This window comes from Rhinolophus sinicus, linkage group LG05 (genome assembly GCF_036562045.2).
Source record: "Rhinolophus sinicus isolate RSC01 linkage group LG05, ASM3656204v1, whole genome shotgun sequence".
Lineage (NCBI taxonomy): Eukaryota > Metazoa > Chordata > Mammalia > Chiroptera > Rhinolophidae > Rhinolophus > Rhinolophus sinicus.
The window spans coordinates 65,891,314-65,914,568 of NC_133755.1; the positions used below are offsets into that span (position 1 = coordinate 65,891,314).

Consider the following 23,255-nt stretch of genomic DNA (forward strand, 5'->3'; position numbering starts at 1 on the left):
AGTGTGAGTAGAAACAACACTTACACATACGACAGGAGCATGTTTGAAACCTTTTATTGAACAGGCAATGCATTGTGCAATGGTTGAGGACACAGATGCCCAGTGGAAAAGTTTAAAAATTATTTTTGGAAACAGTCTATGAACGGATGCACCCTGCTGTGGTCCTTCTGCTCCTGCGTCAGGTGATGATCTTCAGGAAAACTGAGTGTTTTATAGCTGCTCTTGGAAATGGCATCCCTGTTTACCATAAATGTCATGCCCAATAGTAAACACGAGAGGGGAAGACAGGGTCCAAGGCAAGACAACGAGCAGAGTCGCAAGCTGATCTCAAGTGCAGGCATCAACACACAGTCTGGACTGCCTTCTCTTCTGGCCTTGCAGCCACGTCTTAGTTATGCATCCACAGTTCCTTTCCATTTTCTTCCTTGTCCCAGCCCCTTTGATCAAAGGGATTCTGAAAGACTTGCATTCATACCTTCGGGCACGGGGCCTCCTTCTTGGCCCTTTTCAATGGAGTTCTTGTTTTCCGGCACCTCTGGCCCAGGACCATGGCTGTGAGTCTGTCTTCCTTATTTGCCTGGTTCCTTCTTCCCCGTGCTCGCCCTCCCATAACCTGTTGATAAAATCGTTCTTAAGTTTCACAGTTTGTTTGCCTTTAGTGGCCGTTTTTCACGAAGTGACCCATCAAGGTGGTGGACATTTTTTTTTCTTTCTTTCTTTTTTTTTTTTTTTTTAATCAACACGCTGTCAACCTATTTTATAATTTGGGGCATGTCACTCCAAGCTTGAGATTTCTTTCTGGCGAGTTCCATCCAGGATGGCTGGTCTGCACTGGCATAACTGGCTCTCTTCAGCTGATGCAATTCTTTCTCCGTCATCACTGCAGACTGAGCTGCTGGAAAGAAGACAGAATAAACAGAAACCTGAGCAATGAATCTGGATTTTCACTTAAGCCTCTTGCATTTCTTTAAAATATGCATCAAGGTCTTAACCATGGTCTCATAAAATCCTTACTGTGCAAAAAAAAAAAAAAAAAAAGAAAAAAGAAAAAAAAAGTAAGAGAAGATTTAGGCACAAAACAACTTCTGTGATAAAGAGACTGACGGTCAAGCTCAAATAGTGCCAACAATGCAGTGAGGAGAGAGAAACTTCCAGAATAAAACTACAAAACTCTGGGGACTGGCTATACAAGTGTCAATATTCTTAACACTACTGAACTGAACACTTTAAAAGGGTTAAGATGTTAACGTTTTGTTACGTGTATTTTACCACAATTAAAAAGAAATTTAAAAACACCAATACATACAATGATGAAATCTAAAAACGTTATGCTCAGTGAAAGAAGTCAGATACAAAAGAACACATATTTTATGATTCCCTTTATAAGAAATGTCTAAAAAAGGTAAATATAGGGAGACAGGAAGTAGATTCATAGTTGCCTGGAGCTGGGGTGGGGAATGGTGAATGACTGTAAATGGCCATGAGGCTGCTTTTTAGGGTGAGGGAAAAGTTCCAAAACTGGATTGTGATGTTTGTACAGCTAGGTAACTATATATATACTCATTGTCAATCAGTACTCACTGAACTGTACACTGAAAGCAGGTGAGTTTTGTGGCACGGTAATGGTATCTCAATAAAAGCTGTTTTAAAAACATCCACATGGCATAATTAAAAATAAAACAAACAGAAAACCAAACCTGCAGGACCCAACCCAGAAATGCATTTCAGAGCGTGTGAGATGATCTGCAGGTTTCATACCCAAGTTCTGATGGGACAAGGAGATCCCTCTTTGCAGCCCCTCCTGGAGGCAAAGCTTTGTCCCCTGTCTCCGGTCCACAGTGGGCTTAGCTGGGGCCATCAGGAAAGACTTGCTGCGGACAAAGTCGGCTTGCTTCATGGGCTCCTATTAGGACACAAGAAAGATACATGCTGTCCGGTCACTGCAGGTTTAGATGGGGACAAACACAACTCAAAGCAATAAGCCATAAGGTCTCTCTGCTAATGGGAACCGTTCCACTGGTGCTTTCCTGGGGGAGCTTTGCTTTGTACACTCACTGACATCCAGCCTGCAGAACACAGGTGCTCAGACGACGGAGCTTCTCCTGGGCACAGACAGGTGTCCTGGCTTCTGCCCTGTTCTCGCCCCTGGCCTCAGCCCCAGATGTTGGACGGCAGAATGAATTGTGTTTGGAAATAGTTTTGAGGTTTTTAGGATACTTGGTATGCTCACAGATGCCCCAAACTGGATCACAGGTTACTATTTGTTTCATAAATTCCCTAAGTCTGCACACAGGTTTTGAGGCATGGGGACGATTGAGGTTTGGGTTAAAATGAAGGGAAACAGGTCCCATTGCAGCCTCAAGTTCACTTCCCACACGGTTGAAAGACTCTATGGATTCATCGTGGCTGCTGAGGAGGGCCATGTACGCTGTGAGTCTCGGCCTGCTTCTGAGCACAGTTGTTTGGGTCTGAGAAAGGTTTTCAGTCCAGAGTGCAAAATGGAAGCCTGGGTCCAGCCCTGCAGCCCTGCGTGGGGCATCTGGCCAGCGTAGCAGCCAAAGCGGGCCCAGTCCACCACCGTATAATAAGCAGAGAGGAAGCTGTTGACATGGTCGCCCACGTCTCACAGAGAAGTTATTTTAACCCTGTTCCATTTGCCCAGATGCTGTGTTGCCTAGGAGGCAGGGAGAGAGCTAGCTCCACCGCTTAAGTGATCCACCAGCTTCTCTGCCTCCCTAACTGCCCAGCACACGCTATGGGAAGACAGCAGCCAGCATTCCAGGCCATGGGCTCTATAATGACCATGACCGTGCAGGATGCTTTGTCCTCAAGGGGTCCCAGCCCCCAGCCCCAGCCGGCAGCTCTCTCCTGCATAGACAGAGACAGGAAGTGTTTGCTCACCTGAGCTCTCTCCGGCACCTTCGCTTGCTTTCCTGTTTCAGACTTCAGGGTCTGGGCGCCAGGCTTGTCCTGCTGGTTGGCTGGCTGCTCTGGGGCTCCTCGCCGCTTCTGCCGAGTGATGGCAACCCAGGGTGGCCCAGGCTGGCCCTCAGCTCCAGGCCCCGTTGCTGAGGGAGGCAGACCCTTATCTGTGCGTAGAAATACGCAGTTGTCAAAACAGTCCTGATCCCTCTTCAGACTCACCTTTGGCCTCTCCCACACAAAGGACACGGTATGTACAGGGCCTCAGGGGGCAGGGGGTGCTGGGGAGGGAGGAGGAGGTCTGGGAGCCTGTGTGGTGAGACTGTTACTTTCCTCTAGGGGACTCTTGTTTTCTCATTTAAAGATGCACCAAAGAGATCATACTCTTCTAGTCTGAGCCACCAAAAAATTAAATGCAACTGCTTCTATACACACAATTTAGATCCAACTTCCTCCTGTGGACTACTTTTTGGAATGAGATAAAAGCAAGTCCATAAATCGTTAAGGTTTCCTTAGTATACGCCTGTCGTGTTGGACCAGTACACGCTACCTGACTCTTGATTTGTTTGGAAGTTGCAGACACACTATTGTTCTCTTGTCTTTTAAAAACTAGAAGCAGACCTTCCCCTTTGTGGAGCGTGACACCCACACTAGCCACAGTAGTTTTCCTTAACATCCTACAGAGATGAGAAATAGTGCCTTTAAAACCGTGGCGCTTTGCTGAATTTTTTTTCCACATTCACCGTGTTTACCTTTGGGTGGTAAAACTGTGGGTCATCCTCCCCGCTCCCCCTTGCTTTTCAACTCGTCTGTATTTTATTATTTTTTACGATGAGAACTTATTACCTTCATCCACAGAAAAAAGCGAGTTTATTGTTTCCCAGGAAACTTACAGATGACATAAGTGGCTTCTCCCAGGTTCAAAAGAATTAAGGCGCTCTCTCTAGATCCAAATGTTCCCCCCAGCCAGCACCTCAGAATGTTTGTCTTCACCACACAGAGCAAACACAGAGTCCATCCCCATACACCTGGCACCTGGCCCTCCATCGTCTCCTTCCTGCATTGTGCACCTCAGCCAGCCAGGGGAACGCAGTACCTGTGTCCAGCAGATGTCCAACATGACTTAGCATCATCACTCTTTGTGGTCTGACACATGCCATCCCTTGCTCTGGTGTGTACAGATATTTGTTTTTGTTTCTGCCTCCAGTTCAGCCTGGAGTCCTTTTTAGCTCAGTCCCCTGGTACCAAGGTGGGAGGAGGGATAGCAGTCACTGCCCTGCAAACCTCAGTCTCCCACCAGAGTTGAGAGGGGCTTTGGGCTTCACATGCTGACCTCTCCTTGGCTTGAGCAGCTGGGAACGGCTCACGCTCTTCTCCTGGCTGCTCCCTGAAGTCCTCGCCCCACTGTCCCCTGGGACCCTGCTCCATTTCTGACTCATCCCTTGTTCCTTCCTGCCTTTCAGGCTCTCCCTGGCCACTGACTTCCTTGCTGCTTTGCAAAATGCTCGGGTCTCCCACAGCTCAAGGAAAAATGTCTCCACTGAGCCTCGCCGTCCCCTTGAAGGCCCAGACCTCAGTCCCCCTCTACCTTAATTCCTATGGACTCTACCTGCGTCTCTTCAGCTAATTCCTGACCCAGCCACAACATGAACTCTGTGCTATCTGCCAGCCGCTGAACCATAAATCCTGACGTCTTTCCTGTTCTCACATTGCTTTATGCCTCTGCAGCACTGATGTGGCTACATAACCTCTCTTGGGAGGCCTGTCCTCCTTGGGGGTTCCCTCTCCAGATCCTTGCTCGACTCTTGCTCCTAAATCTGGAATTCCTCCTTGTTTCAGACCCTCAGCTTTTTTTTTCTTTTTTCTCAAATGTTCTCTCTGTCCCACTCCTGATTTCAATACTCAGATGTACTTGGATTACTTCCAAATGTATAATCCAGCCCAACTTTCTATTCTTAGCCAGAGCTCAACATTTCTACTCCCCCTCCCATCCATCCATCCATCCATCCATCCATCCATCCATCCATCCATCCATCCATCCATCTATCCATCATTTGCTATGGGCAAGGATTGTGTTAAATGCTAAGGTGAAAAAATAAATAATAAATGGTTCCTTCAAAAAGCTCAAAGTCTAGTGGGGGAGACTAAGTACAAACAATTAACCACGATGGAAACTGGAAAATGCTACAATTCACAAAGTGCTATGCAGACACAGCCTAACGCTGGCAGGAAGGATTGGAGGCTGCCGTCGCGGCTGAGACCTGAAGAAGGAGGCAAACCTTCTAGGCTGAGCAGAGGGGCAAGGAGGGTCTCCCAGATGGGGGGGGGGGAGAGGCACAGCTGGCTGCAGGTTGGTCCAGAGCTGCTGCAGGCAGGCAGGGTGACTGAGAAGGGTCCCTCTGGTCTCCTTGCTGTCCCTATGGGGAGCCGTGAGGGGTTGATCCAAGGGAGGTGGTGTCGGGAGCACATCTGACTGGGAGGAGTGGAGGGAGGCTGTGGCCACAGTCCAGAGACGTGACGAGGGATTAGACACTCTGTTCTGAAATCATCCCTTCTTGTCCACCACGGCCCTCCCTGAGTGCCGCCTCCTGAATGAAGCCTGTCCCGGTCCCCCTAGCTGGACATGCTCTCCCTCTCCTAATTCTTCTATAACTCTCTGGGACATATATCCCACTGATTGGTACTAGATGTGTCTGCTAGCAACCATCTACCCCACTGATAGATGCTTTTGGTCATTAGAACTTATTTATTTAACGAACACACGATATGGACTATGTACCAGCCCGTTCTAATCGCAGCTAAATAACAACAGAATTTTACATTTCACTTCTCGTCCAGAGACCCTGGCATATGGAAGGTGGGCTGGGTGGTTGGATGCTTTATAGAAAGTCTGCATTTTTCAACCCTTGTTTTTACCCCTTCATTCACAGAGTTCTCATAGCCTCTATTTTCCAAGACTTTTCTTAAAAGTTTCCATTCATTTCTCTGATCTCTTCTTCACACTCAGTGAAGTCACTACTAGCCGTATCCTCTGCTCTCTCCTGACCCGAGATGTGTCTCTGAGCTGTTCCCTCAGCAGTGCCCAGCGTGTGCTGCTGGGCGTCTTTGCCCCACCACAGACAGGCCGGAGAGAGGAATGTGACTGTGGGTTGAAAAACTTAGTTACATCAATCAACAAAATACTCTGAGTAATTCCATCAAGATGAAGTGTGCGTGGAGAGAAAATGTCCATCCCGGGTTTTAACCTACAGGCAGAAGGGTAGCTGTGAGCTGCCGAGGCAGCCCAGCCTCCCCGGAGGGCTCCGGCTGGCTCTCCAGCCCCCCTTGCAGTTCAATGTGGGGCACGCGACACTCATGTCATTTTTACCAGGAGGGCACAGATGCAGATCCGCTGAGTTCCTATGCAATCAGATTACACTCCTCAACCAACAAGCGTATTTAAAACTACTGGAGAAGGCGATAGGGAGCAGGGCGCATGCCGTGTTCCTGGGGACTGTGGTGCGAGGAGACCCTACCTACATGGAGGGTGTGGACCCCACAGGTGGACCGAGGCTGGGCCCCTGGGGCCCGTGCTCAGGCCCACATCTCACACCTCAGGCAAATCATAGTCTCCCTTCCAGTTTGCTCACGGGAACTGCAGTCTTGTAAACAAGGCAACGAGGTTCAGCTTGGCCAGAGGTGGCTGTTTTCTCTCTTTACACGCAGATTTCATTGCAAGCAGAGAAGGGTCACTTGCTGCATTGCCTATCGGTGGGGTAGCAATGCTTTCAGGGTGTGTGTGTACGTGGGTGCCCACGAGTCTGTGTTTGTGGGCAGACCCACAAAAGGAGTGAGCGCCACAGCTGGGCCAAGCTGGGCCCTTGTGGGATAAGGCCACTTACGATGGCAATGGCACCAAGCATACCCAGCATATGGCCAAGGTCTTTCAACAACCATTTCTTTTTTTTTGGTTCCTACTTCCTTTCCCCAAGCAGGGGTCTTTCCTTGTAGTGTGTACTCTCCTTCTCACTTCCTCCTTGTCAGGAAGGCAAGTGGGCCAGAACGACACTGCTACCTTCCAGATCCTTCCCCAGGATCCTTCTAGGGGCAACTTCATGGGGGAGAGAAGGCACAGGACTGGTGGACCAGGTTCCACACACCAGGAAGGAGAGAGAAAAACCACAACAGCTCCCAGCCATGATTCAGCAAGACCTGAGATTCTACCTGGAGCCTCAGGTAACCTACAGGTACGTCCCTGCCCCAGGTGTGCACAGGCAGAGCAGCTGGGTGATGAGCAATTGTACTCTGGGGCAGAAGGCCTAGGCGGCCACTCAGATCTGCACCCCACACCTGGCACCCACTGCAGGGTGGTGGGGTATGTGCCATACTCCACAAGAGGAAGGCAAGGGGAGGGCTGGAAGAAGACACGGGAAATGTGCAGGATAAGGCAGGTTTCAGGGGCCGAAGGCCTTACATCGTGACAGTTCTGCAGCAGGAAAGTTCAGGGTCAAGATTCCACCATAAAATAGCTCCTGAGGTTGCACATGTTCAAAATGTCATTAGTTCCAGGAGAACGTAGACGCAGCATTTGATTAAGTAAACAAGGTTGAAAATGCTTCTTTGTCTCCTCTTTCTGCCTCAAAACACAATTTTAACAAAGGCGTTTGTACTTAGGAAGACCTAAAATTAGCCATTCAGAAAATCCTCATGTGAAGCCATTTCTAGAGATGTTTGACCACCCCACTTATTGCTTCACTTTGACTTACTGGTTGGTGATGGGTTGTTTTTCTTTTGGTGCTTATTAAAATTCAGCCTTAAGGTACTGTTTCTTTCATTCACAAAAACTCCTCTAATGACAGGCTAAGGGGATGACAGTGAGATGCTAACGGTGGTCCACACCCCAAATGGCAGGCTGTGTGTCTGGAAGCTGGCAGTTGTCAAGAACACTGTCTTCCAGGAGACAGGCATGAGCTGTGCAGTGTACATTACGGTGCTTTCTTGCTCCTTGGCTGAGAAAATAAAAGATACTCTGCCTGAAGCTGACACACAGAAGGGTGGCAGGGTTCTTGTACCTCTTCAAAACTTGGCATCTGCCTCCATTTTTGAAGCAGCAGTTTTTAAGAATCTTTTTCCTTTCGTGAAACGTCTCCATTGTTTATAAAAGTACTCATGCACACTGGAGAAATTCAGGGGGCAGACAGAAACGTAAAGAAGGAGAAAAAGTTCCCCATCAATGCACGACCAGCAGAGCTGTGTTAACACTTTGGCACAGCCTTTCCAATCTATTTCTGTTAGGCTGTCATCTTAAAAACACACGTCAACAGCTCATTCCCAGCCCTTTGAAACATTCTCTGTGGAAGGGGAGGCCTGAGCGTGCTGTCTAAAATTTCTGGTGGAAAGTGGGTGCATCACCCACACTTGTCACAACCAGTGAAAGCCAGAACAGCGCCTCGGGGCTTCCATTAACAGGGCAGCTTCCTGTTTCTGTCTTGCTTCCAGGTCCTCTGCCAAGGCCCTGGTTTTGGGAGCCAAGGAGGTGCGTAGATGAGCACTAAGAGGATGGCTGGGGTGCGTGGGGGGGCCTCACCCAGGCAGAGCATTTATGCCAGACTTCCTGTATGAAAAAGTTTTGTTTTTTTTAAGCATTTATCGATCTATTGTCAGTGTCTGCTACACAGAGAGCCCCTGATCAATACCTACTGGCAGAGTCTGCAGCTGCTCTTCACAGCTTCTGTCCAGAGCCAGGCTGTGTGACGTCACCGTAGATGCTGGGCAACTTTGATGCGTGTGGAGCAAGGATTTATCTCAAAACCATGTTGAGCGTTTTGAGTGGGTGAGCGCTCTTCACAGAGCAAGCTGTTTGTAATGACACATGAAGGGGCTGTGCCCCGGCTCTACCACCAAATGAAACTTATCACCATTCCTTCCTTTGTTCATTCAACAAGTCCTTGTTTGCGGCTCCCATGTCTGAGAATTTGCCTACTCGTTAAAAGGCCCGAATCTTCACCTGGGACCCCTCTGGGTCATTTACAGACATGTGCACAGTGGTCAGGTTATGTATTGATCAGCTGATGGAAATGTTGTGACCAGAGGCTTGCAGGGACCTCACCCCGCAGGTCCCCTAGGAGCAGTGGTTCAGTGTCTGCTACCTGTGTTTATGACGGCATTATAGAGCTTAACTACCGCGAATGACGACAGCCGACTGCACCTGGAGACTGCCCACTAGGCAGACGCCGACCACTGAGAGGAAGACGTGTCTGATCTAATGCATCCTCCAGCGCACTGCACACAGGCTCCCCTGTAAAAACAATCGGGAACAGAGAGGTGCACGGTCCATGGTCCAGGAATGAGGTCTAGAGCTGGCTGGATGGGGGCATGGGAGGTGGCTCTGGGTACTGGTCTCATTCTGGTTTTTGGTCTGTGTGTTCAGTGTGTGAAAATCCATTGAGCTGCAGCCAGGTGATCTGTGCCCTTCTCTGCGTGTGCATCATTCTTCAATAAAAAGTAAAAATAAACTAACGAAAAACAACCCTAAGATAATCAGGACTCGTTCTGCTTGGATAGCGACCCGGGTTGTCTAGCTCCCTGTCCACATAGAGAACTGAGGCGAGTGCACACCACAGAGCTGTTTCCATACTGCGATCAGACAAGGCTGCTGCCAGCGGGGGTGCGGGCTCTCCTAAGGACGGCCCCTTCCCCGGTGGCAGACCCTTCCCGTCCTCTTCACTTCCCGTAGCCCTCACATGGCCTGGGGTCCTGGGCCCACTTGCCTTTCCTATTGCTGCCCCCACTTTACCCACCCAGTCTCCGCTTCCCCTCATTTCCTGAAGACTCCCCTGGATCCATCCCCCCTACTCAGCCGTGTCCGAAGCCACAGGTCAGCAGGGGCAGGGAGCCTGGCTCTCTAACCACAGACTCACTCTACAGCCTCATGGAACACGGAGCTCTCACGGAGGACAGCGACTATGTCTCAGAGTCTCTTTCTCGGCCACCAGGGCCCAACTGTCCCTACTCCGAAGTCAGGAGGCACTGACACAGGAGACTGGGGTCTCCTCTTCACCCAGTTCGCCTGAAACCCACCTTCCTTGACCTGTATGTCTCCTCTCTTACAACCTTCAAACCCACATGTCAGGGGGGAAAATGCCACTGTTGCTTTAAATGTCCCTGAGAGTGTGTGTATAGCGTTAACAGGTGCGAGCTGGTAGTGAGGGCAGGACTGTGCTCCTTCCTCATACCGTGGACACTCCCTGTGAAACATCTCGCTCGCTCACCCATGCAGAACACAATCAGTAACACGACACTATAACCAGCAGAACGTCACGGTTTTATAGCTGATCCAGTCTTACTGGAAGGGCTGATGGAATGAGAACTCTTCCCAGTGTCAGCATGTACGAGGGCCTGCCCACAGAGCACATCCATCGGGGACAGTGGGCCGTCCTGGTCCCAGCACGGGGTTCATCAGGCCTCCATACAAGGAATTAATGCAAGTCTTTTCCCAAATGGGGACTTGGGGTCGGCTTTATTTGTTTGTGTGACAGCACCAATTCTAACTGTTTTAGGGCTCTGTGGCTCTTAGGTAGAATTTGTGAATAAGCATACAGACAAACAGGTGAAAAATATTACAGTGCTGTGACAACAAAGCACAAGCCTTTGGAAATAGCCCAAGCCTTCCAGGGTCTCAGAAAGATGTTACTTGCTAATTAATGACAGCCTTGAACTAGAGCGTTAGCTAAACCAGCGCCATCCAGTAGAACTTTCTGCAATGATATGCTGCTACTAAGCTCAGGAAAGGCAGCCGGTGTGACCAAAAACTGAATTTTAAAATTTAATTTTCATTTAGGTTTACATTGAAACCACCATATGCAGCAAGTGGTTCTGTGTCAGAAAGCGTGTATCTGGATCCTTGCTACTCAAAGTATGGTCTGAGGAACCACAGTCTCGTCCTCACCCTGGGCCTACTGCAACAGAGCCTTCATTTTAACAAGATTCACAAGCTCTTGCAAGTTTGAGAAGCACTGCCCTAGAACAGCTGTGTCTCGGAGACTTTGTTCTGTAAACTCCCTTTCTTCCTCTCTACCCTCAGGACCCACATACCTCCTCTGGGTGCCGGGTCGTGGTTTATGACTCCCCACAATATCGTGCACACATGCCCTCTCTGGGGGCTTATATCTCAGCCCTGCTGCCTTCATCAGAACCGGGACCAGAAGACTGCCACTCCCACAAACGGCTCCCTGTGGCCTAGAGGAGGCTATTCTGGTACATCTCAGGAAAATGGGACTGGAGTGTATGAAACTATCACATTGTAGTGAAAATGCTTTTGTTGCCCTAAGTAGTACTAGGAACCTCATTTTACAAAGGAGGAAATTACAGCTCAGAGATTAAGAAACACACCAGCTCACAATCTCACAGGATCTGGGAGGTAGAACTCAGAGTAAAATGTCCAAACCCAGGCTCTTCAGTCCCACCGCCTGGCCCCATACCTTGCTTACTTCCCTCCCTTGTCCCTGGTCTTGTGAGCACAGCCCAGGCCCACCAACTGCAGCACAGGAGCCCCCAGGCACGATGTTCTCAGGGAGCTCAAGGTCAAGTTCAGGGGCAAGGAGAAGTGTGGTCAGAGCAAGCAGGGCTGTGTGCAGAGTTGTGAGGGTAGCTGGTGGCAGAGGTGGGGCTGGAGAAGATGTCAGAGGAAGTGAAGGCGTGGCAGACGAACTCAGGAAGGCGGAAATGTTGACTTTGGCCCAAATCTAAAAAGCCTTAAATGCCTTACCCTGAAGTTTGAATTTTATTCTATCTATATAACAAGAAGGTGCTGAGAGTTTTTAAAAGAGGAAAGCTCCATGGTTAGACCCATGCCTTGGGGAGAGAGGGTGAGACGAGAGAGTTAGGGGAGCAGGGGCTGTCGGTGTACATGAAAGATGACGAGGGCTGGGGTAGGGGCAGGGTGTGGAAGGACAGACACTTCCTATTAGGTTGACCAGGACTTGCTGACAAGGTGTGAAACATGACTGACATTTTTCATCCATCAGACTGAAAAAAAAATTAATAGAGTGACAACAGCGGGTGCTGATAAGCAGGTGGAAAAATAGTCTCAATCCTGTTGGAAGAAGTGTGAGTCGGTCCAACCTTTATGGAGGGTCATTTGAAGTTCCTTGTCTAGTAAATTAAAACCACATACCCTGTGAGCCAGAAAACCCACTGTTAAGCATCAATCCTCGAGAAACAATCGTGTGACTGGACAGAGATGAAGCGGACAAGTGTGTACCCTGAGCTCCCTGCCCCATCTTCCAGCCCTTATCTACCTTCCAGCGTCCACTGACATTTGCTCTTGTGTGTGGTCTGGGTTTTAAACAGTATCCGTGGAAGAGGAAGGGTGGAGTGTGTTTATTCTGCTTTGGTCAGACCTGCAAGTGCCTTTTTGTGGCATTGTTTACACGGTAGGATTACAAGGCAATTTTCCCTATAATTTTTGGCCATTCAGTATTTTCCATATTAAAATATTTTTAATGAGGCTGAGGTCTCTGACTGGTGCACCTGGATAGATGGGGGCACTGAGAAAGACAATGGTCTGAGTGGGCGAGACATTGATAAATTGAATTATGAACTGTGAGATGTCAAGTCACGGTTGCCCACTGATGGTTAGGAGCCAGCTGATGTGGCCGAGGGAGTCCAGGGAAGAGAGAACATCAGGTAACAGGAGGGGAGCCATGATGTGTCCTGTGCCGGGGTGGAGGGGAAGGGGGGAGGGGGAGACACAGGGTTTCAGGAGCAGAGGGAAGGTGGGGTACAGAGGCCAGAGTGTGGACCACACTCACTCAGGAAAGGACTGTGAAGGAAAGGAAAAGTCTGAAAAGGAAGATAGAGGTGAACAAAGTCGGTTTTAAGAATTCAGAACAGATGAACATATTTTTAGTGTGATACCAAAAACAACCCCCTTGTATTCTATTCAAATGAGGCGGAATACACTGAAATAACTGTGTCATTAGGGGACAGTGTATTTGAGTTCATTTCCTCCAGAAACTGTCCCTGACATCCAGACAAAAACAGGCATCTATCTACACTCCCCTGTGACATCCAGCTGCCACATCCTGGGGCTGAGCAGCTCCCTGAGGGCGAGGCCCTCATGCTTTCCCAATGACCTTCTGGGGCTAACACAGTGCTGTGGCAGCAATACCTGAAATACTTGCTGGAAGACTGCATGGAGAAATGAGAGCATTCTAGAGTCTAGAAAAAGAGGGTCTGGGACCTGGGTATGTCGCTGTGTCACCAGTCCCCTCTCGAGGTATTGAGCTTGGATTGGAGGCTGAGGCTGGTTATCCAATGAGGCCCCAGGTGAAGATGGCAATTTGTCCAGCTACTGTCCAAAATATCCAACACGTGATCACAAGTATGTAGAAAATAAATGACACACACCCACACAGAGAAAAGAGAGACTAGATGGAAAGGCCAACAGGGTAACATCTACAGAGTGGGCTTGTAGGTGATTGCTTTTTCCTTTCTGTATTTTACCATTTTTCTACATGAGAATCTCCAACTGCTGTGTTCAAATTCTAATCCTGTGCGCAGGAAGCTGTAATGTAGACTCTGGGCTGGGTTGGCCCCACGGGACGGTGGGTAATATCCTGCACCATGAACAAGTCTGAGCAGCCCGGGCCGTTCACCTGCTACAGCGTATCCACAGAGTGACAGGTGTCCTGTGGCTGATGAGCACAAACAGGACCCTGGGTTTGCAGTAACTACCCCCGGGCAGCCTGTGAGGCCCAGCCCCTCGGCAAGCCGGACTCCTCTGTTTACCGCAAGGACCATCGAATCCTCCCAGTTCCCCCACTGAGTGGTTTCTCCGTGCCACCCAGGAAAGAAGACAGGGTGTGGAGGACAGCAGGAGGAAGTAGCAGTGCTGGGGATCAGGTAGCCTGAGTCCCCCAGGCAGAACCCCGCACCCATCTGGGACCCCTCGATAACCTGATCTGTACCCCTGGCAGGGCTGGGGACAGGGGAGATGGCAGCCTACCTGGGAGCTCTGGGAAAAGTGCTTGCCACCACAAGACAATTTACAGCAATAATTAGGCCTTTGTGGAAAAGTGAGTAATACCGTTATTAAAACTTTTATGATCTGTATGTTTTGTATGAATTGAATTGTCTTCAGCTGCTACAACTTGGGAGCAATGAGGGTGATAGCAGAAGCAATGAATTCAGCCACAAGCAGATTCAATGTCTGGGAAAGGCTCCTTCACTGGTGGGGTCCAGCAGCATGGACCCTGAGATCCTGGGTCAGCCCCACGGTCCTGGATGGGACACACAGCAGCCACAGCCTGTCCTGGCACTTGTCTCTCCAATATTAACCCCCATTGGGAGGGTCGGTTCCCAACAGAATGTGGGTAATTCTTCCCTCCTCTCTTTGCACTGAAATGAAAAATCCCTACCCATGCCCCATAAAGTAACCTAGATTCTTTCACTCTGGAATTCATCTGAACCGGTTATTTCTGTGGCTTAGACGATGTTAATCAACATAGATGGGCAAGACAATCTTCTTCTACTATTTAAGCACAGCCATTAATATATAAATACTATACTGTATTTTATAAATCAAAGAAAAAAACTCAGGTCTTTAACTAGGGGCCATTCCAGGCATCTGACAATAAACAAAGCCTACCTCTGGGAAACTATGAATTATTAATGTGCCAAGCACTGCTCTCCGAAGCTTCTCTCCCAGCTCACACTGGGAACCTGAGTGTCCTGTGTTTAAGTTCCATTCATTCTGCAAGCCGTTGAGGGACGTTTTTAATTCTAGGTCATGAAGGAGGACGGTGCTTGCGCTGATGTCAGGGTTTTACCTGCACAGGGCAAGCCCCCTCCTCCCTCTCCATCCTCCCTATTTAAACCAGAGGCTTTCTGAATCACTGTGCAGTGGCTTCAATAACCTGGCTGCAAATTGGCAGGCTGGACCCTCAGGAACAGCTCGAACCTCCCCCAGGGCTCCCTCAGTGATTGTCCTAACATAGTGGCAGCACTAGCAAAAAAATCATGGCTGAGCTGGGTCCCCGATCAGAAAGGCCACACATGCGCCTTGGGGGCGTTTTCCTGGCACTTCTGCCTGGAACCGCCTGCATCTGTGGGTGTCATCTTAAAACACATTGTATTACTGCAGTTTTACTAACTTCCTAGGAGGGAGACAGAAAAGACTAGAACTTCTTCAAATCTGTCTGCATGTGGTTTCATGTAACTCCCTCCTGTGTGTGTGTCCTCCATCCTGCTTTTAGGGTTGAGGGGGGGTCCCTAAGAGAACAACTGGGGTTTATTTCCTTTCTGTCCCATGAAGCAGTGCTTAGGTGGAGTCCTAAACTTAGAGTAGCCACTTAAAATATGCTGAAAGTTTTTTGCTGTTGTTAAATAAAATACAATTTGCCATGGAACATTGCTCCCCTAGGGCCCTCGTCACCATGTACATGACTCATTAGGGAAATTTCACTTTCTGCTTTCCAGTAATGATAGAAACGGCCAGTGAAAGGCTTGCTAGCTCCACTACAAAGACCCATTTCCCACAGGCTGCTCATTTCGTTGGAAACACTATCAATAAAAAGTGACAAATGTCTACAACATAGAAGAGTCATGGGTTTTATCTCCGCTCATTTCAGAAGACAGATGCTTTAGAACATTCTTGCACTCTGCCCCACTCTTTACACTGCTCCCTTTTGGGACAGGCAGCTAATGCCGACCCTCTAAGGGGCTCACACTTGACAAAGGCTGTGTGAGCCATATATGGGGTGCTTCTGGCAGCCTGATTATAAAACAGGAGGAAATGCTTCCTGGAGGGGAAAAGTCAGAGGATGCTAAGTGACAAGAGGAGCCAGATGCCTCATTTATAACCAAGAATAGCGAAGGCCCTGGCAGACCACGTCCTGGGTTCTGGGCCTCGCTGAGCTCGAGAGGTAAACAGTGGAGCGACGTGTGAGTGGCCTACTGAGGGGTCCACCTCCTCTCAGGGAATAATACGCTGCAGGATGAGTGTGGGCACCTTCCTGATCCCTCTGAACTTACAACAAAACCTGGTATTTGTGTCCCCTTCTCTACTCTCCATCTGTAACTCTTAATCAAACACATTAGGGCACCACAAGGAATTTTGATGTTTTCTTCCAATTCCCCTGCAACAAGATTTTTACCCCAAATACGTATTTACATACTTGGTGGCCATCCAGCAAGTTAGTCCCACTAATGTGATTCCCCATCGTCCCGTCCCTTCTCAAACACCCTCTTACCAGCTCCCTGGCGGGGCGACCTTTTCTCCGCCGTCCGATTCTCCTTTCTGGGGCCCGAGGGCAGCACGGCTTTGTCCAGCTCTCCGGGGCTGTCATCAGGGGACGCTGGCGGGTACGGGAGGGTGAGGGCCTGCAGAAGTGGCTTCCTGGGCAGGGGTGGCTTGGAGCCGAGCTGCTCCGATGACCGGGCCTTCCCCTTCTCCTGGTCATTTGGGGACCTGGTCCCCCGAGTAGTGGGGGCCTTCCCCATGGGACATTTGTCCTCTTTTGAAAGCAGAGTCAGTCCTCCCTTTTCTAGCCTGACCTCAGCACTGTACCTCTTGATTCCTTTCATTTCTGGGGAGGACACATCTCTATGTTTGAAAGACAGAGACGTGGACCGGAGCTTGACAGGGAAGGGGCTTCTGTCCCCACAGGTGGGTGGCTCCTGGGCAGCAGGGCAGGGGTCGCTGGTGGCTGGCATATTCTCTGCATCCTGGGGGCTCCGGCCCGGCCCAGCCTGGCTGGCCACCCTGTCCCCAAGGTCCTGAGAGCCACACTCAGCTGGTGAGGGTGGCTCCTGAGGGTCTAGTTTTCGGTTCTGGGGCACGGGAGGCACCTGGAGGTCATCGAGGGTGGCCTCGCTCCTGCAGGCCAGGCTGCTTTTCAGCAGGGGAAGCCGGACAGCGGAGGGGGCAGCAGCAGGGCCCAAAGGGCCAGGGTGTCCCGGCCGTTCTCTGTGGCCTGTGCGTGGCCACGCCCGGCCGGAGGACACGGAGAACTTCTTCACACTCCGAGGCTCGCCACCGCCTCTTGCGATTTTCTGCTCCCGTACCACCTTCTCGGGTCCCTCTTGTGGGGACTCCGCCAGCTCAGCCCTGGAAGGCTCCCCTGGGGTGGTATCCTTGTCCAGGCCACAGGGGGTGGGTTCCTCTGGAGGCGACTCCGAGGTGGGTGAAGTGGGGGACACGCTGAGGCTCTTGCTGGCTACCAGGGCCTTGTGCTTCAAGCAGCTCTTGGGGGCTGGGAGGCTTGGGGCAGGAGCCTTGGAACATTCTGTCCCCTCTCCCTCGAGACTGGGCACTGACAGCGTCAGCTCCATTTCCTTCTGCTCATTGTGGTCTGGCCTGTCTGGACCAGAGGGCGTCTCCACGGGGGTGCCAGGGCTGGGCCCAGGAGGTGTCATGTCTTCCCCAGGGATGTGGGGAGATAACTGACTCTCAGTGTCTCCAGAAGCACAGACTACCTCATCAGCTATGTCCCTCGCTGGGGGACATGTGCTTGCGAGGGATAGCTCCTCCCTCTGATTTTCGCTGTCGGGGTCAGGGTGCAGGGAGCCTTCTGGCAGAAATGGGGACTCCAAGCAGGGGGCTGGGCTTGACTCAGGCTCAGTGACCTCTAAGGTGGTCAGGCGGCTGGAGGCATTGTCCCCTGGGGCGTTCTCTTCCTCGGTGCTGGCACTGAGCGCTGGGCAGTGCTGTAGGCGCGCCCGTCTCGCGCGGGGCCCCCCAGGTGGCAGCACGATGGCCTGTCCCCCGGGCTCAGGGCCTCTGTCCAGGACTATGTCTTGTTGTCCAGCAGTGGGCTTGTCTTCCGAGCTGACTGTGGGTGATGGCTTCTCATCGTATTCTTCCTCCTCTGGGGTACAGGTCAGGTCGCTCAGGGATTCAGACTGTGCCCGCTACGAGAGATGAAGGGGACAAAAGACAGCATCTTTACATCGAATATTAAGAAGCCTGTGATCTTCCCATTGTCTTCATATGGTTTAAAGGCAGCAGTATGTCCCAGAAGTGGGCACTGGACTGGATATTCACATACAGGCGTCTTTTCCTAGTGTCTCCCTTACTGGTCTATTTGGATTCTTGCCTCACAAGCTCAGCTCTTAGCAGGATAGTAGCAGCTATGCCCTCGAAATAAATGTTGCCTAAGGCTCTTATGGCTGATGTTTGTGAAAAGGTCACGGGGAGAGTTACCCAGGCTCTTTGCATAAGCACAGCTGTCTCCTCCCCCTTTTTAGGAAACACTCGAGGAGTGTTTACAGTAGGTTTTCGTTGTTTGTTGATGTTATTTTAACATTTTCCAGCCGTCATCTCCTAGCTCACAGAACACAGGGTAACTGGGGTGTCTGAACAATACCTAAGCTCTCGCCAAGATGCACAATCCTGTTCCTCATGGTATGAAAAGAGGAAGACGTACAAGGAAATCCAACAGAAGAATTTTCAAAAGCTGTGTACAAAAGGCGTTACTAGCCTTTAGCTGTTACAGGAAATCATTGATGTTGAAACTTCTTTGGGATGTGGGTCACATTTTAAAATGCTTGGCACTCACAGTGAAGTCAGCACAGAGCTCAGGACCAGACACACCCCAAGCTGAGCCACTGGCACCTCCGGGAAGGTTCCAATGAATGGCCGGACTGGACGAAGGCTGGCATGGGGCACAGACTCCAGGGGATGGCTGCTGAGCAGAGGCTCTGCAGGGAACAGAGCAGCTTCTGACTCAGCCTGGGCTCCTGGCTGGGCACAGCTGGAAGGATGTGTATGCCCACTCCATCTCCGCCTCCCCTCCACTCCACTTCTGGGCCCTCACCACAGCTTGGCATCCTGGACCCTGCCCAGAGGAAGTGGACGGGGAGGACCCAGTGGTCAGCCTGCTCTGGGATGGAGACTAGCGTGGCTCATCTACCTGTTCTCGCCAGAAACCGTCTTGAGGAGTCCACATAATCTCTGGGCAGAGGACACTGCCGACAAGTAGTGCAGGGGTGAGGGCAGGTGCCAGTTTCCATCTGGGACCCAGGGCTGGAAGCTGACGGTTCTGCTGGCCATGCAACCCTGGGCAAGTCATTTAATCGTGTTGCCGAGAGCTCATAATATTCCCTGCTCCCGGCACTGCCTGGGTTGGGATGAGGACCAGCTGGTGTGGGGCGATGTTAGAGTCAACATTTATGGGCGTCCCACTTCTGGTGCTGGAGCCACACACAGGGCACGGCTCTGTGCAGCAGGGTAAAATGCTGAGACAACAACCCGTGGTTGTCTTTCCTGACCCCTGCTTGGGTGGGGGCACACAGATTCAGCCAAACACACACTTGAATGTATTTTTCAAATTCATAATAAATATCACTGTCTTTATAGCCAAGGCTTTTTCTTTCTTTCTTTCTTTCTTTCTCTCTCTCTCTCTCTCTCTCTCTCTCTCTCTCTCTCTCTCTCTCTCTCTCTCTCTCTCTCTCTCTCTCTCTTTCTTTCTTTTTTAACTATGCAAGATTGGGTTTTTAATGTAAGAAAAGCATCGCCCCCTTTTTTCCTTCTAGAGCTCCAAAAAGATTCAGAGCCTAGATGATGTGGATGAGACTTTAACCCACTGGTGTCAGAGCTGGAGACGCCTGGCTGGGCACGGACAACTGCTCTGCCCAAATGGAGGAAGGAACTTGGGCAGCAAGAGGAAGAGACTAAAGTAGGGACTCTGGAGGTGTCTGGGCCTGGGGGCGAGAGGTGAGAGACCAGGTGATGAAGAAAGAAACCCCAGATACTCTGAGGGATCAGAAAAGCAGGGGACACGTGGACCTCACTGTCCAGTGAAGCCCAAAGGGCAGTGAACCCCCACAGAAGTCCCAGGGTCGGAGGACAGCAGACGGACAGCGTGGTGGCTCTTTACGACCGTGGAGCAGGACAAGGACATCTGAAAGAACCAGGAAAGTCCTCATGGTTGGGAGGAGGGACCTCATGACCAAAGGGCCAAAGGGGCGCTGGACACTGACGGACAGAGGCCTCTGACTGAGGACCCGACAGTGATCCTGGGGACCACGGGCCACATATTTCTGCCCCATCAGGGAAACAGAGACACCTTCATAAACTTTACATACCCATCCTGCTCCCTACCACGAAGTGAAGGGAAAGAAGGCGGGGAAGACACGGAAATGGCAGTTGAAATCACGGAAAGACTGTTTACCCAGACAGACGAAATCAGATTTTCCGTTATTCTAAATACATAGTTCAAGGGCTAAGTCAAGCTCAAAAGGGGAGAAGGAGAGGCACATTTCTGCCCAGGGGGCGTCAAGAAGGGGTGCTGCACTTCCCCCTGGGGTCACAGCCAGGCTTCCCTCTGCCACCAAGTCCTGGCCTGGCAGTGGCTGGTTACATGTACCCTTACCAGGACAAAAGACACCCCCGTGGGAAGAAAGCCCAGACTTGAAGGCCAGAGGGAGCTGGCTTTGTCCCTGCCCTGTGTCTCCACTCAGCCAGAGGGACAGGTAGGTCAGAGTTACTGGGCCGTGCCAAGTCCCCACAGCTCAGAAGCTTTAACCGTCACTGGATGGGTCAGATGTGCATACGTCCCTTTGTCCCCAGCTGCATGAGGGCACATTACCTGAAGGTAACCACAGCTCACTTCTTTCTCTAGCATCAGTCTCCTCAAAAGTCAGCCTTTTAAAACTCACGTCAAGCCTTCTGGCACGAGTTTCCAAAGCACCTTCCCCTCTCTCAGGGTGTCCCTGACATCCTGAGAGATCCTGGGCCCCTGTTGCCAGCGGAAGCACCTAGCTTATCCTGGGTACTTCATCAACACCCCAGAATCTTGTCTTGAGGGAAGGAAGGAGAGAATGTTGGTCTGTGAGCATCTCCTTCTCAGCACTGTCATGCTCTGTGGCCAGGATGGCCCACATCCTGCCTCTAAGCGCCTCCCTGCGGGCACCACCAGGCAGGGGAGAAGGCACCAACCCCATGTGGACCTCCAATCCCAGGGTACCATGTGGACAAAGTACTCAACCAGTGAGTTCTGGCTCCCAGAACTGGGAGCTGATGCCTGCCCCAGGCAACACCCTCAAAGAGGGGTACGTCCTTACGGGGGGCATGATCCCCACGCTACTAAGCAGGTCCTCGTCCAAGGCATTCTAGTGGGTTAGTTTCTTTCTCCCTCACTCACCCATTCATTTGTGTGTTCATTCATTCATGCATTCAACATACGTGTACTGCATGTCAGCTCTGTGACCAGCCTTGCAACAAGCGCTGGAAGTGCAGCTGGGACAAGGTCCCAGAAAAGACCGGCAAGAAACAAGTGAGCACATCCATGTCCAAAGCTCCCTTCTGTGTGCAGTCAGGGCCAGGAAGGAAGTGAACACGGTGTTGGGAAGGTGGGTCAGGTGAGCCTCTGCGGGAAAAGGACCTCTGAGCTGAGACCACAAGGCTGAGAAGGAGTCGCCAGGAGAAGAGCATCTACAGCAGGTACGAGGCCTGGACAGCTCAAGAAGCCAGAAGGAGGTCAAAGTGTGTCGTATGAGACAATGAGAGGGAATCTGAGAGGCAGGCAGAGCCCGGAGTGTGGACTTGACACTGAACGCAGTGGGAAGGCAATGGACCCACAGCACAGAGCAGGTTCTTGGTAAATATGCAGAATGAATGAATGAATGAATGGAGCGTTTATGCAGGGGAGAGATGTATCTGATTCACATTGAAAAGACAAGCAATGCCACCTCCTGCAGCGGGTCAGTGAGGCCATGGGGGTTGCTCAGAGAGGGCACCTGACCCTGAGGGGAGAGAGGCAGATGGGAGGTGGTGGGGAAGAAGCCCAATTACCGAAGACAGCCGCCTCATTTTGCTCGACCGCTGGTTGCGGGGCTTAACCAGGAGCTTATGCTTAGCTGCAGAGTTGTCCAGGCAGGAGGAGGATTCTGGGGGATGACTGAAATCAGCCACCGGGGCCACACTGCTGTCCAAGGTCCGGGAGAAGACGGGGGCGTCATTCACGTGCCTGGAGGAGAGCTGGTCTGGAGATGGCGGCCGGGACGAGGAAACTAAAGAGACCTTCACGAGACAAGGAGCAAACACAGCAAGCATTAATTCCCAAGACAGAATGGGTGTAGCCAACACTTCAAGTCTCTCCTTTTACCGTGCTGTCTTCCCATGAAATGACATGTTCTACATTTGACTCTCAACAGGGAGGGTCCTAGAACAAAGGCTGGGAGGTTTGAGGGCTGGGCTGACCCCTGGAAACCTACCATTCATTTTGAAAGCCACCCAGACAACCTGGCGCCCCAGGCGTCCTCAGCAGGATAGCTGCCTTCACCCTCCCACAGCAACTGGCACAGGTGCTTCAGACAAGAGCTGGTTTCTCTGATGACACACACCAGCCCGATTTCTCCAAGGGCAGAGCTGGGCTTGGTTCTATCTCTGGAAGCTGAGAGGGTGGCCCAACGGTGTGACTTATAGGTACAGAATGCGCCCAGCCCACCACTTAGCAGTCTATCACCAGTGCTGTGCTTGTTCATTCTAGGAGGTTTCTGTCGCTTCTGTAAGTTACCATCTGTTAAGTTGCAATATTTCGGTATCTTACTCCGCAGCAGAGAGTGACCGGCAGCCAAGGGCAAAAGTATTGCCAGGGAAGAAGGGGATTCTGGTCAACACGTGCAAGAATCAATCAAGAATGATGGCAACACCCTAAGACCCTGCCCACTGAACTTGGCAAGCTCCTCCACCGAGTGGGGTCTAAGTGGGTCTCCTGCAAAGTCACTGTCAGCATAAAGTAATGGAGGGGGCACCCACTGGGACCATGAGCAAATTTTACCCAGATGCGGACTGAGGTGCAGAGATAATCTGGGAGGTGCTGGCTTTGGTTACAACCGAGCCACCCACAAGCAATCCAATGGACTTTCTATTTGCGGAATGCCTGGTGCTCAATGTTAGTGTCAAGTTTACGTGGGTTGTCCAATGTTGTTTATTTTCCAATTTTTTTTTTACTGTAGTAAAATACACATAAAATTTAACATCTTAGCCATTTTGAGTGTACAGTTCAGTGGTGTTAAGTACATTCGTATTAGTGTGAAACCATCCCCACCATCCATCTTCAGAACTTTTCCTCTTGTGAAACTGAAACTCTATATCCATTAAAAACTAACTCCCCATCCTCCTTCCTCAGTCCCTGGCACCCACCATTCTACTTTCTATCTCTATGAATTTGACTACTCTAAGTACTTCATATAAGGTGTGGTCAAAAAATATGGTGAATGTTTAAATTTAAAAAAATATATTACAGTAAAAAGACACATTGCCATTAATACTCCCCTCAAAATACTTCCCCTCACTTCGAACACACTTATCCCATCATTCTTGCCACTTTCTGAAGCAGTTCTGGAAG

At 50.6% G+C, this 23,255-nt stretch overlaps 1 protein-coding gene across 8 annotated transcripts in view; it reads right to left on the reverse strand.

Annotated features, from left to right (window-relative positions):
* Positions 1-612: 612 nt before the first annotated feature.
* Positions 613-23,255, reverse strand: part of CRACDL (CRACD like) — a 105,611-nt gene continuing 82,968 nt past the window's right edge. For 7 of the 8 annotated variants that reach the window (XM_074332348.1, XM_074332352.1, XM_074332351.1 and 4 more), the window contains 5 exons: positions 21,698-21,925; positions 16,155-17,814; positions 2,902-3,089; positions 1,759-1,903; positions 613-895 (listed from right to left, as the gene is read on the reverse strand). In XM_074332348.1, coding sequence (XP_074188449.1) covers positions 753-895; positions 1,759-1,903; positions 2,902-3,089; positions 16,155-17,814; positions 21,698-21,925 — 2,364 coding nt within the window. In that variant the 3' untranslated portion in view covers positions 613-752. The remainder of the gene's footprint in view (positions 896-1,758; positions 1,904-2,901; positions 3,090-16,154; positions 17,815-21,697; positions 21,926-23,255) is intronic. The other variant, XM_074332349.1, reaches the window with a different exon arrangement.